The sequence below is a fragment of the Globicephala melas genome, chromosome 6 (assembly GCF_963455315.2).
Source record: "Globicephala melas chromosome 6, mGloMel1.2, whole genome shotgun sequence".
NCBI classification, from domain to species: domain Eukaryota; kingdom Metazoa; phylum Chordata; class Mammalia; order Artiodactyla; family Delphinidae; genus Globicephala; species Globicephala melas.
In genome coordinates this window covers 54,016,502-54,031,421 of record NC_083319.1, presented here as the reverse complement: position 1 = coordinate 54,031,421, position 14,920 = coordinate 54,016,502, and the positions used below count along the sequence as shown (strand labels likewise).

Below are 14,920 nucleotides of genomic sequence, written 5' to 3'. Positions count from 1 at the left end.
TTCTCTAAGTTTAGTTTTAGATTATCATTATCTCTTGGCAAGAACTAACTTCCTAGGAAGCAGTGAGTTTGAATTTATGTTAAGAAATGAAATTAAATTCTTCCAAGGATACCAGTAAGTTCCTCCTGCCTCTTACCAATGCACAAAAAAATCTTCCACAGTGGGTATAGAGTTTCAGTTTTGCAAGATGAAAAAGAGACCTATTGCACAGTAATGAGCATATAGTAAACACTCCTATAGTGTACACTTCAAAATGGTTAAGATGATAAGTTTTATGTTATGTGTTTTTTACCACAATAAAAAAAATGCTTAGCCATTAATGAAAAAACGAAAACAACCTCCCCTATCCTTTCTTGAGACATAAATTCTTCCCTGGGTGCTCTTCTGGACTCCTAAATTGATATAAAAGTTCTGGTAGTCATTTAACAGTGTATTTTGAAAAACCTATTACATAGAAAAAAGTACGAAAGTAAGCAAAGATGTAGTTACTAGATTGCTAATTCCAGCATTTTTCCTAATAGTAAGAAATTGGAATGACCATAAATGTGTAACTGTATGGAATTGGTTTTGTAAATAATGGAATATTTATGCATTGAAGCAAATTCCATCACTGAACAATAAATATAGCTCCTCATTTGCCTATACGGAAAGTCATTTATCATATATATTGAAGTGAAACTAAGCAAAATATCAAGTAAAATGTCTAATATGAGCCTCTTTTAAAATAACATATGTACGTAAGCATACATGCATATGTATATACTACATGTGAACAGTTTGAAAGTTATTAGCATGTTGTAGTTATCTCTTAATGTTGGCATTTTAGATATTCTTAATATTTTGTTCCTTTTTGTTTATTTGTATTTTCAATTTTTAATAATCATTGTGGTGTACTTAAAATACTTAAAAGTGATATTTAGAAGGTAAAATCGGAAAGACTATTACTAATTAGATAAGAGAAAGAAGGATAATAGATGGTATCATCAGCTGGGAATGTAGAAGAAACCCTAGGTTTCCCTGAAGAAATAAAATGAATTGAGTTTGGGCATTTTATATTTGAAGTACCTCCCAGTTGAAATGTCTCTTAAATAAGGTAAAGTCTGTAGGACCAGGAGAGGTGCTGGAACCAGAGGGTGGAGATTAGGGGTTTATTTAGTTGAAATGGTTGATTTGAATAAATGTGTCCTCTGAGAACAGATAGATTGAAAGCTATAGACACTTTTCAGAAAAATACATACATATTCACAATGTTTTAGACATAGAATCAGGACCTTCACAGACACCCCTCCACAGAAATCTATTGTGAAAATATTATCTAGACACAGTGAACCCAGTTTAAAAATTCTTGTCACATTTCATTTCTCTAATGTTATGCTTGGGGAAAATGAGGCCCACGCAGATTAAATGAATTGCTTGAAGTCAGTTTAGCTGATTCAGGCCCTATGTTATCATCCATGTCCTTACTCAAATATTATATTACCAAATAATTGTATTCTGACCTTAAGAGTATAGTATTTTTTTAATGTTAAAATACAACATAGCACTAGAAACATTGTAAAACTTATGGCAGCCATTGAAAATTAACTTTAGAAGTTCCTGTTTTCATTGCTGTTACCAAACATGAAACTTTCCTGTCAGAACCAGAAGGAAAACTATAGTGATCAAATTTCTTGGCAGGTAGCCTTCCTACATTTTCTCAAAAGTATTTTTGTTGTTGTTGTTTTCGGTTCTGTGAATTAATTTGCATTCATAGCCTTGCCTCTGTAGCCCTTGAGACTTCAGTTTCTTATCCATAAAACTCATATAGCATATACTTCTACCTTGTATCATTCAGTGTTTGTTTTTGTTTTAATCCTGAGGGACCACTTTTGGCCAATTGAATCTATTTATCCATCTGATTTACGCTAAATCTTTTCAAATGAATTGGCTTTAAAGTTTTATCTGATTGGGAGAAAAAAGAGAGGGAGTAAAAACTAAAGAAAGACGCCTCATACTGTAGGTTCAGGCTCCTGTTTTTCTTAAGTAATCATATATTTTAGTCTTTCACACAGACTAGTTAATGTAGAAAAACCAAGTCATACTTTTATGTCACATCACTTTTTCATGCACAAAGGCGATGTTAGTTTCCTTAATAACTGACAAGTAGTCCTTCATTTTCTTAATTCATTTAATTGTTTTACGCTTTCAATATAATTTGCCATTTATGCCTATGGTTTGTGTGCTGACACTCAATGAAAAGGTGCTGAGTTGAACTTTTTCTTTGCTTTCTGTGTACTGTCCCAGGAGCAGGCTTCCTGGGTATGTCAGTGTGATGACAACATGGTTCAGAGACTAGAAACAGACTTCAAGATGACTCTTCAGCAGCAGAGCACCCTGGAGCAGTGGGCTGCATGGCTTGACAATGTGATGATGCAAGCACTGAAACCCTATGAAGGAAGACCCAGTTTTCCTAAAGCTGCCAGGCAGTTTCTGCTAAAATGGTCTTTCTACAGGTATCGTCTCAATTTTTCCTATTCTGCAATTATGTATGTACATGCTTCTCAGAAAAAAAGCAAAGAAAGGAAGACTTTAGTTTGCAGAAACTCTGTGTTGTGATTATCTTCAACCCAACTCATGACTACAGCATCATGGAATTGTACCAGGAAGCTTATGGAAATAAAATTCCTGCTAGGAAAAGAAAGGCTCTTATTCAAAGCCCTAGAAGTTCTCAGATGGGAACATCTGAGATCCCAGTCTAGATAAGATGTTTAGCAACAGTCAAAAAAGGACTACAGTCCTCCTTCTCGCAAACGTGTATTATTTAGTCTTCTTTCTTGAGCCCTTACCACCACTCTTCTTCTCTAGTTCAGGGATTCTCAAACTGTGGTTCGCTAGACCAGTAGCATCACTATTGCTTGGAAACACATTAGAAATGCATATTTTCAGACGCCTCCCCAAAATGTACCTGAATCAGAAACTGCAGAGGGGAGGCCCAGCAATCTGTGCTTTTTAAAGTATCGTCCACGCAGTTCAGATGCATACTCAGAACCACCTAGTTAATTTCTTAATTTGATCAATTACAGTTGTTTTCAAACCTAGCTGCACCTCAGAATTAGTGGAAAGAAGAGCAAAACAAAACTCCTAGGTATCTCCCAAGAACTACTGAATCAAAGTCGTGGTGGTTAGAAAGTAGTGATTAGGAGTAGGGATAATCAGAAATTTTTTTTTTCAAAACGCTTACTCCTGGTGATTCTAATGCGTAGCCAGTTTAATATCGAATAATCTAGTAATACAAAATGAATCACTTTTTGACTAAAAGGATATATATATATATATATATGTGTGTGTGTGTGTGTAAATGTATGTTTTTCTAGACATAGAAGAACCCCAGCAGAGAAAGATTACTTGATATATAATATCAACTGTTGGGGTGAACCATTGACCATAGGTCTACACCAGGGGTTAAAAAACAGAACCTGTGTGAGTTGGCATATATACTATATATATGACATAGGATGGAATTGACAGAGTTCCATTTCTTAAGCTAAGTTACGTAAGTCGTATTTTTGACCCCGGAATTTATTCTTGTGATGGGAGTTCATTTCTTTGCTTCTTTAGATAATGGTGGCCTCACTGGCTCGGGCCGAAAAGCCATGTCTACTTTGAGGTTTAGGCAGTCCCTAATTTAGTTCCTGTGCAACCATGCACACATCAAAGTAGTGACTACAGGACATACCACTGACTGTGGCTGTGAGTACCCTATGGTCATCATCTTGACCTCAGTGGTGAGTCCAAAGCAGTTGTGAGGAGAGAAGGTATAGAAAGAAGTAGCAGAGTTTAGAGACTAGTAGAAATTCTGAACCCAGTAAGCCCAAATTACAGGATTTCCATCTTGTTTTGACCACCTTGATAAAGATGGAACCAGAGATCTTTTAATTATGATGGTAGTTGCTTGGTTTTTATTGTGACTTATTTCTTTCTCAACTGATTTGGTCCAATTCTTATTTCTTAAACTGAAGTAGAGGTGTAGATTCGCTGTATATGTTTAATTAGGAGTTAAATTATCCTTACATCCTGAAAACCGTTTTCTAGTGTCTAGCCCAGGGTTAAATGCAGTGAAAGAAAGTCTACCAGTTTTGTGTTGTTGTTTTGTTTTTGTTTTGGGGACGGAATAATTCCACAGTTCTGTCTCTCATATATTTAGTGCTTTTAGTCCGTATGATTTGAAAAGCACCTTATTATGGTGCTGTCTAACTCTGTGACCCACAGATATGCTTCATTAAAGCCAGTCCTAGGTTTAGATCTGGGTGTCAGTGAGCAATGTGTTGATGATATGAGTTTTCCTTTGATATATGGGGAAGATTTGGAAAACATTATCACAGTATTCTCAAAGTAGATGTAGAAATAGTAGTATTAATAGTAGAATTCAAAATTTTAATTTGGGAACATTTCTTAAGATTTCAGATATTTTCCCATTTGCTTGCAAGTTGATTTCATCCATTTTTTTCCCTCAGAAAATCATATAGATGGTATATGTGCTTCATGAATGATGAAACAGAAGTTATACTAGCTGTTGTTCCAAAACCTATATGACCAAAAGCAGAGTGCATCCTCTATATCAGAAAAAATCAAGGGTTTTTTTTTTCTTCTTACTGCTTTCTTATGTCATTACATCAGACTTGCCCTTACTCCTTCCTGAGGACTTTTTTTTCTATGTTTAGTTGATATCATTTTAGAAATACACTCCTGGAGCCTTTGTCTCCACAGAGATTTGTTGCAGGTATCTTGACAGAAAATTACTTACTTGTATTTCTTGTTATCTGCAGATATACAAACCCAGTAGATCATCACTTGCCTGCCCTCTGTCCTCCCTCAGTTGGGGATAGTTGGCTTGTTATTGTTAGGCACTATTATGGTTATTATTTTCATTTCAAGAAGTCTTGAAGGCGTATACTTCAGGGCCACAGAAGGAAAGGCATATTCAGACAGATGCATACCTCCTGCTGGTAGGCGAGGTCAATAACTTAGAAACTTAAGAGCCTCTAAAATCTGACCTTTTTTTACCAAGGCATAAGAACATATTGAGTAATGAAAACTGCATTCACAAACAGAAGCAGAATTACAGAGTATTTTTTTTAATGTTTTTGGCTTTTTTAATAAGATTTGGCAAAAAAAAAAAAAGAATTTGGCAGTCACATATGTCAACCCTTCATTTTCTGAAGTTGATTAATCTCATAATTTCTAAAATTCTGTGTATATATTTATATGCATACAAATAAAGAAATGGACTGGCAGAGAATCATGATAGCAGCAGTTGACATGTTGCTGCAGACACCCTCTGCTCCAAACGGGGGTCTCTCCTTGCCTAACCTGGCTTTAAATGACTACTGCTGGCTCCCTGAGAGGTGGAAAAAATATCACCACCTTTCTTGGGCAGAAATGTAGAAGTTAAGTGGGCCATTTCTCAGCTTGTGTGTTTTGTGGATAACGGAACACAGAATTCCTCAGGGTCACCCTGAGGGTCAACCAAGTATCCCATTTTTAAAAATGAAATTTATAGCTTCGATACAGTGACTTGAAAGGGGGCACAGAGAACCTAGTTTGCCTACAATTGAACAATATATAAATCTTCCAAAAAGTAATACTCTCAGAATCAGCTATAAGCACTGTTTGAGAAGAGAGTTCACGGTACGGGGGAGGGGGTGGTCACAGGTGCGACGTTCTCATCTTTCTTCTTTGGAAGGGTGTGATGTATCCCCAAATACATAAAGAGGTGGATTGAGTATCATGTGTTTGGGGATATGTTTCATTTTCCACACCATGAGTTATAAAGATAAATACACAAAGGTATTTCTCATCCATTATAAAATAATTAACATTTATAACTCTGATTTTAAAAGGAGTTGAATTCATGGTAACTTAGCAACATGAAATTCAGTGGAGTCAATTTTGCAGCATATCTTACAGAAGTCTGAATCAGACAATAGGTTTCCAATTAAACTGTTAATTGTGTCATTTGATACTTGGCTTGTAGGGCAGAAGCCCAACACAGAGAGCATGAAGCAGACATAGCATTAATAATATAATTCAACTGATTCTTTTCTAAACATATGACAATAATTTCTTAACATGCTTATCAGTATTTTTAAAAATAACTAGGTATTATAACTGAAGGTCAGCACCCCTTTTTTTTCTAATTTTCCAACAGAATTTCCTATTACATGTGTACTTTATGCTGAAATACGGTGATTGCCCAGTTGTCAAATAGAATCCAAAAGCCTTAGCATGGCCTATAAGACCCTACATGGTCCAGCTGCTAGTGACCTCCAGGTCCCACCGTGTATTCTCTTTGCTCACGTCCTCCAGCCACACTAGCCTCTGGGCTGTCCTTGGAATAAAACAAACATAGTTCTGCCTCAGTCTCTGTATTTGCTCTCCTTTCTGCCAGGAAAGCTCACATGTTCACACGGCTCACTCCTTCACTTCAGTCTCGGTTCTGCTCAAGATATCACCTCTTCAAAAAGAGTTTTCCTGACACCCTAACTTAAAGTGCCGGCACCCATCACTCGCCAATCTCTTAACGTGACTTATTGTTTTTCATAGGGTTTAATCACTACCTAACTTTGTATTTTATACCTACTCTGTTTTTATCAACTGTCTGTCCTACTAGAATGTGAGCTCTGTTGAAGCCAAATTTTTGTCTGACTTGCTCTAGAACAAGACCCTGGCACAGAGTAGGAACACAATAAATAGCTATTGAATGAATTAATATGAATTCTCTTGGAATAAAAGAATTGACTTTGCATTTTGTTTAATAATATCAGAAAGCTACTCAGTATGTATATTCTTCTTAGTCATTTACATTATTTTAAGGGAAATATAAAGCCCTAAAAGTTGAATTTTGAAATATATATATAATTCATTCTATATCTGTGATATTTATCCCTGCAAAGATTTATTGACATTCAACCGGCCCACGATTCTTCTGTGTTACAATGAATATCTTCTTTTTAAAATAAACAATTTTTGGATTATGAAATTAGTATATACTCACTTTAGAAAATCTGGGAAATACAAATACTATAAAAAGAATAAACTTAAATCATCCATAATTTTACTACCCAGAAATAACTACTGGTAAAATGTTTTCTTTCAGTGTTATATAAAATTGAGATCCAGTTGTTTATCAGAGTTTATTATCTGTATTTTTCCCTTAACATTTTTCATTTAACATTATACCTTAAGCATATCTTAAGAAACATAATTTTTAATGTCCTCACAATATTTCATTTTGTGTATGTCTCATACATAATTTAAACATCCTGTTTGTCTCTTATTCTTGAGTATTTAGGTGGTTTTTGGTCTTGTGATACAATTATAAAAAATACTGTAACGATTATCTTTGTATAAAGTTGCACATTTATCTTCAGATAAATTGAAATAAATTTGTACTTTTTAAGGTGACTAATACTATTTTAGTGAAGTGTGCTATCTCGATGCTTATAATAAAGTATTAAACATTCCCATTTATTTAGGGATAGGATTTTTTTAAGAATTATATTGATAGTTTCTATGTTAAATGGGCTCATATTATACTTTTTAGTTCTTGCACTTAACATTATATCATTGACATCTTTCCAAGTTACTGCCTATATGTGTACTCTCCCTCATTTCTTTAAACTTTTATATAAATTTACATATATGAATGAACCATTTTTTTTTGCTTAGTATCCTACAAATGGATATTTAGTGTTGCCCCCTATTTTCTCACCAGTATAAATATTGCTGCAATTAAAACTATCTTTGCTTATTTGTGTAAATTTCTAGAATTAGAACTGCTAGGTGATCACACCAGTCAGAATGGCCATCATCAAAAAATCTACAAACAGTAAATGCTGGAGAGGGTGTGGAGAAAAGGGAAGCCTCATACACTGTTGGTGGGAATGTAAATTGATACAGCCACTATGGCAAACAGTATGGAGGTTCCTTAAAGAAACTGAAAATAGAACTACCATATGACCCAGCAATCCCACTACTGGGCATATACCCAGAGAAAACCATAATTCAAAAAAACACATGCACCCCAATGTTCATAGTAGCACTATTTACAATAGTCAGGACATGGAAGCAACCTAAGTGTCCATCGACAGAGGAATGGATAAAGAAGATGTGGTATATATATATATATATATACACATATATATGCACAATGGAATATTACTCAGCCATAAAAAGGAATGAAATTGGATCATTTGTAGAGACGTGAATGGATCTAGAGAGTGTCCTAGAGATTGTTCATACAGAGTGAAGTGAGAAAGAGAAAAGCAAATATTGTATAATAACGCATATATGTGGAATCTAGAAAAATGATATAGATGATCTTAGTTGCAAAGCAGAAATAGAGAAACAGACGTAGAGAACAAATGTATGGATACCAAGAGGGAATGGGGTGGGGTGGGAGGAATTGGGAGACTGGGATTGACACATATACATTATTGATGCTATGTATAAAATGGATAACTGATGGGAACATGCTGTATAGCACAGGGAACTCACCTAGTGCACTGTGATAACCTAAATGGGAGGGAAGTCTAAAAGGGAGGGGATATCTGTACGTGTATGTCCCATTCGTTTTGTTGTTCAGTGGAGGCTAACACAGCTTTGTAAAGCAACGCTGCTCAGCCATAAAAAGGAACGAAATTGAATTATTTGTAATGAGGTGGATGGACCTAGAGGCTGTCATACAGAGTGAAGTAAGTCAGAAAGAGAAAAACAACATATGCTAACACATATATATGGAATCTAAAAAAAAAAAAAAAGGTTCTGATGGACCTAGGGGCAGGACAGGAATAAAGACTCAGATGTAGAGAATGGACTTGAGGAGATGGGCAGGGGGGAAGGGTAAACTGGAACAAAGTGAGAGGGTAGCATTGACATGTATACACTACCAAAGGTAAAATGGATAGCTACTGGGAAGCACAGGGAGATCAGCTCTGTGCTTTGTGACCACCTAGAGGGGTGGGATAGGGAGGGTGGGAGGGAGACGCAAGAGGGAGGGGATATGGGGATATATGTATACATATAGCTGATTCACTTTGTTATAAAGCAGAAACTAATACACCATTGTAAAGCAATTAAACTCCAATCAAGATGTTAAAAAAAAAAAAAACAGCATTGTCAGAGAGAGAGCCTGCTTGTATTTTGTAAAAACAACAACTAGAAAACACTACTAGGTGAAAGCATTTGTGCATTTTTAGTTTCGACATGTGTTGCCAAATTTCCCTTCATAAATGTTTTGTGAATTTATGCTTGTAGAAACAGCAAATGAGAGTTCTTTCCCCATACCCTCTCCAACACTGATCTTTTAATGTCTTATAGTATAATAGGTGATATATGGTATCTTACCTTTAATTTACATTTCTTTTAATTTTGAATAAGATTAGTCACATTTTTGTATACTTGTTAGCCATTAGTCTTCTCCAGGCTGTATTTTAAATAGCTGCTGTCTTTCTTCAGCAAGAGATGTGTACTTAGGCGTGAATATTCCACCCCATATTATTTAATTTTTCAAAATTATTTACTTCACATGATCAAATTTGGATATATGTAAAAATGTTAGGCAACTTTTTATTGTTATTTTTATGTTGTTTTTGCTTTTGCTTTTTAAAGTAGAGGATTCTCTGCCTGTTAAAATTTGTTCCATAGGAAAATAAAGTTTAATTTCAATGGCTATTAAATTTATAATAATTATTTTTATGAATAGGTGATGTGTTACTGAGTTTTGGGAAAAGCATGCATCGAATTATAACAGAATTTTGTCATTATATCCTTGACATATAAGTGAAAGTGTTAATTTATTTTTAGTGATTCTCTTATAGAGTTCCAAACTTAAGGTATTCATTAAAGTATTTGACTCTAAGGAATCATTCACCAGTACTACTTTTTATGATAATGAGTATATTATTAACTCCAACATATGGAATAGTATAGTAATAGGTAGTTTTGCTTAAGGTTTCACATACATTATCTCATTTGACTCTCAGGCTAATCTTGAACCTTTAAATGTTAAATGACATACTCACAATCAAGATCACATGGTGGTTAACATGGATCTAACTCCAAACCCATGCTTTTTTTCTGTTTAGTAAATAGATCCACAGAATGAGAGACATCTGCCATCATCATATAGTAACACCTGTTCTTGCTGTCGTAGCCAAATGAGAGTCAGAAGCTCAGCTCCTCCTGTTTTGTGTATTAGGATCATAATCACTTATATTTGAGTCTTGTTCTATTCATTCATAAGTCTATTTCACAACCTTTAACACATTTTGTCCTTGAAATCGTCACGCAAATTAGGTAAGACCAAAAGTACTGCTTTCACTTTCACCCAAAAGGAAAAACACTCTCATGGAAATGATTTTTTTTTTGAGATTGATAGTGAATTAATGAAGAGCCAGGATCAGAATCCAGGGCTTTAGAGTTTTAGATGTACAAGGATGATCTGTCACTTGCCAAGTTGAATGTGTAGAATTTGATATATTACTAGCCTCTATATAAATAAGGTTGAAAATGAAACAGAAATGTAGTCTTCTGTTTTTCCATCTGTCTGGCATTTTACAATTCTTCATTGCAAAATAAGGCCTAGGAATATCAGCCCATACATTTGTGAGATTCTATCTCCTCCTCCTATCAGAGAATATAATGCCTGTTTTAGTTTGCATAGGACAGAAATCTCTAGAAAAGGACACTAAATGAAAGTGAGGAGAAACACACACACACACACACACACACACACACACACACACACACACACACACACACACACATCCTACCCTGACTCTAAGATAGAAATATTAAAGAGATTTGAAGTGCATGGACAAGCTTAATAATTGACATGTCTTCAATGAGGCCAAAATTTTATTTTGATTCACTTCCATTTTGAGTATAATAGAGTGTATTGTTAGTATTTTATTAATAATATGGTTCAGATTTTGGTATTTTATAAATTAAACATTCATATTTTTCAAAGTTATGCATTTCTTAATTGATTTTATTATGCTATTTCTAATGGAAAGATCACCTTAATTTAATTTAATGGAAATCAGTAAGGACCTAGAGTCACTTAATAAATTTACCTTCCAACAGAACTTGCAGGGATCCCTGTACATAACCGCCTACATTCTACATTGCCACATTTGGGAGCATTGCTTAGTGTGTATATATATATATATATATATATATATATATACACACACACATACTTTTTTAAAGATAAATTTATTTATTTTTGGCTGTGTTGGGTCTTCGTTGCTGTACTTGGGCTTTCTCTAGTTGTGGTGAGCGGGGGCTACTCTTCGTTGCAGTGTGCGGACTCCTCACTGCAGTGGCTTCTCATTGCGGAGCATGGGCTCTAGGCAAACGGTCTTCAGTAGTTGTGGCTCACAGGCTCTAGAGCGCAGGCTCAGTAGTTGTGGCTCATGGGCTTAGTTGCTCCGAGGCATGTAGGATCTTCCTGGACCAGGGACAGAACCCATGTCCCCTGCATTGGCAGGCGGATTCCTTACCACTGCCCCACCAGGGAAGTCCCTGCTTAGTATATTTTGTAAACTTGGTCAAATACATGTTTTTCTCACAGCGTACCCCAGAGGTTGTTATCATTGAGAGATACTGACACAGTGTTTACGCGTCATCAATAAGACCTTCACTTTGAGTTGCTTTTTCTTATGGTGATGATTTGTCAGCCTTCCAAAAATATTTTTTATTCAATTCTGACCCCTTTGTGAATTTAATAGAATCAAAAGACTTGCCTATGACAGTAAAATGGTTTTTCCCAGTTAATAGTTGTCTAGCTCTAATAAGGATCTAGTCAAGTTTCAGTGAAGATGACCTATTTACCACTCTGTTTGAAAGAGTTGAGCCAACTGCTTTCAGTAGTGAAATTATTCCATGGCAGGTTGTGTGCTATACCAATCTTTTAGACCTCTAACTTCTTTTAAGAGGAAAATTAGATTGAACTCTAATCCTGCTCACTAACAATGGCTGCATATGTGTCTTTTCTCTTGGAACAGCTCAATGGTTATTCGGGACTTAACCCTACGCAGTGCTGCTAGCTTTGGCTCCTTCCACCTGATCCGTCTGCTCTACGACGAGTATATGTTCTACTTAGTAGAACATCGTGTTGCTCAGGCAACAGGAGAGACACCCATAGCGGTCATGGGTGAGGTAAGAGAGGCTAAAAGAGCTATGACCCACAGGGCTTTCTAAAAAGATCTGAATTTTATTTTAATCTAAATGTATTAATCGTTGAAGCAATGGTTCCTAACCAATGAGTTTTGGACCCCAGAGGGCCTGTGTGGTTATTTCAGGGGGTCCTTAAATCCCTCTGTTCATACATATTTTCTTAGTCAAAGGTTCTAAAACTGTCGATTATATCATGTGAAAGTACATGGAATATTTAAATATGCTATAAAGGTGTCTATGTAAAAGAAAATCTTGAGAATCACTGAACTTTAAAAAATCCTTAATATTACTCAGCCATAAAAGAGAATGAAATAATGCTATTTGCAGCAACAGGGATGCACCTAGAAATTACCATACCAAGTGAAGTTAAGTCAGAGAAAGACATATTATATGATATCACTTATATGTGGAATCTAAAAAAAATAGTACAAATGAATTTATTTACAAAACAGAAACAGACTCACAGACATAGAAAACAAACTTATGGTTACCAAAGGGAAAGCAGGGGTGGGATAAATTGGGGGGTATGGGATTAACAGATGCACACTACCATATATAAAATAGATAAGCAACAAGGTTTTACTGTATATAGCACAGAGAACTTGATCCAGTATCTTGTAATAAACTGTATGGAAAAGAAATGAAAAAAAGTTTATAGATATATACATATATAAATATATGTATAACCGAATCACTTTGTTGTATGCCTGAAACTAACACAATATTGTAAATTAGCTATGCTTCAATTAAAAAAAAATCCTTATTGACTGGAAAATAAGAAAGATTGATGCTTCTAATAAGGCTAAGGGCTAGGAACTCAGAGGAAAAAGTTAAATATGTGTTTTGTAGACTCTTTTTCCAAGTGCTCAAGAACAAAATGAAGGATAATAACAATGATGATGAAACTGATAGCTAACATTTTGGGGGCACTTACTATGTGCCAAACACAGTCCTAAGTCCCTTATGTATAATAAAGCATTTAACACATACAACAACTCTTTGAGATAGGTGCTACGTTATCCTGTTTACAGATGAGAATCTGAGGTTCAGGAAGAAAGCTAAGACACAGAGAGATTAAAGGGTTACATAGCTAGCAGACAGTGGAGACCTGTTTTGAATATTCAGTCTGATTTTCATACCCATGCTCCTAATCACTAAAGGTGTAGGAAAAAAATTCTCTTCCTCTTAATTTCTGGATAGTGTCAAAATGTATTTTCAACATGTCGTAAAGCTAAAATGCTAAAGTTAATATACACAAGGGCTGGTTAATATAATGAGGGATAGAGGCACCTGCACAAACAATTCAGCCCTGGCTCACTTTGTTGTATTGAACTGGGTTTTGATTGAATCCAGATTTTGCTGGATTATGCCAGGTTAGGCAATGTTACATACTACTGCCCAAAGCAGTCAAGAAGACATGTTCATTTTAAGCTATGTGTGTGTGCTTATTTAAATTAAAAAAGTAAAAATAAATATTAGATGCTTTTCCTAGTTTAATAAATATGATGATAAAGGTATAAATTTAAAAATATATTAAAATACCTCAAGGACCTTTATAAGTATTCTAATATAAATAAAATACATGTGACTTTTATTCAGAAAGTTGGTTAAAATATTCTTCTTTCCCTCTTTAAAATCCCTTGCTGTATGCTGATCTATATGTGTTTGTATGTTTCTTAATGATGATTGTGCCTAAGTGATGCCAATTATGTGTATGTGAGATTAAGCAAGATTCATTTTAGCTTTTAAATTACAGGCAGGACCTCATCATTGACCAAAACAATCTGGACTTTTCTTAGATTTGAGTTCCCCTCAGTGCCTCTTTCCTTAGTTCTCTTATAGATGCCTGGTTGCAAAATGCCCAGTTGGCAAGTAGATTAAATACGATAAAATTTTTTAACTCAGGGCTCAAAACTTCTGAAATAGACATGCCTTTTGGTATATTTAACACATTTGGCAACTACCTCATATGCTCCAGGACTTCTTTAACAGGATAACCAGGATAATGATAAACAGCGATTCTCATTAACACCATGTGGCTAATCCTGATGCGTGATCTCTGTTTCCCCTGCATCTCTAGGGAACAAAGCCTGTGGCCATGAGCCAGTGACACAGTGTGAAGACTTAGTGACCTCCTCATATGCTAATACAAGCAGTACTGGCTCACCAGTATTAAAATGGCCTTATATAGTCTATACTGCCAACTAATCATTCTAATGATCTAATTGACATTCTTTTTTACTATATGTAAACAATGTAAATGAATAAGACAGATTGCCACATGATTCAAAGATATAATATAAATAAAGTCTAGATCAGAAAGTAAGGTATAAATACCTTCTCTAAGATCAAAGATCTAAGCATACCTCTTGATTTCTTTGCTTACTATCTCCTTACCCAATTTATAGGAAAATCCTTTGAGCTGTCTATGCTCATCCGTTATTCAGCCAAGGCCAAGTAAAGCTAATTTTACAGGCTTGATCTCCCCTTAAAACATTGATGCCTTGTAGACCTGTTGGCCATGGTCATATTATCATGTCTAAAATTTCTTGATTCTTGGGAAAAGGAGAAGGAAATTCAAGGGAAAGGAAGGCATGCATCTCTCACGTGTTATCCTAAGCCTACCCTAGAAATGACATTGGAGGTAAAAAAGGCTTTCATGTGTCAAGCCTCAGCTGCATTCTTAGCTCCGTAAATGACC

General features: G+C 35.3%; 1 protein-coding gene across 4 annotated transcripts in view; it reads left to right on the top strand.

Annotated features, from left to right (window-relative positions):
• The window catches only part of RFX3 (regulatory factor X3), a 289,839-nt gene that overhangs the window by 253,710 nt on the left and 21,209 nt on the right, over window positions 1-14,920 (top strand). For all 4 annotated transcript variants that reach the window (XM_060299986.2, XM_060299983.1, XM_060299987.1 and 1 more), the window contains 2 exons: window positions 2,284-2,492; window positions 12,048-12,201. In XM_060299986.2, coding sequence (XP_060155969.1) covers window positions 2,284-2,492; window positions 12,048-12,201 — 363 coding nt within the window. The remainder of the gene's footprint in view (window positions 1-2,283; window positions 2,493-12,047; window positions 12,202-14,920) is intronic.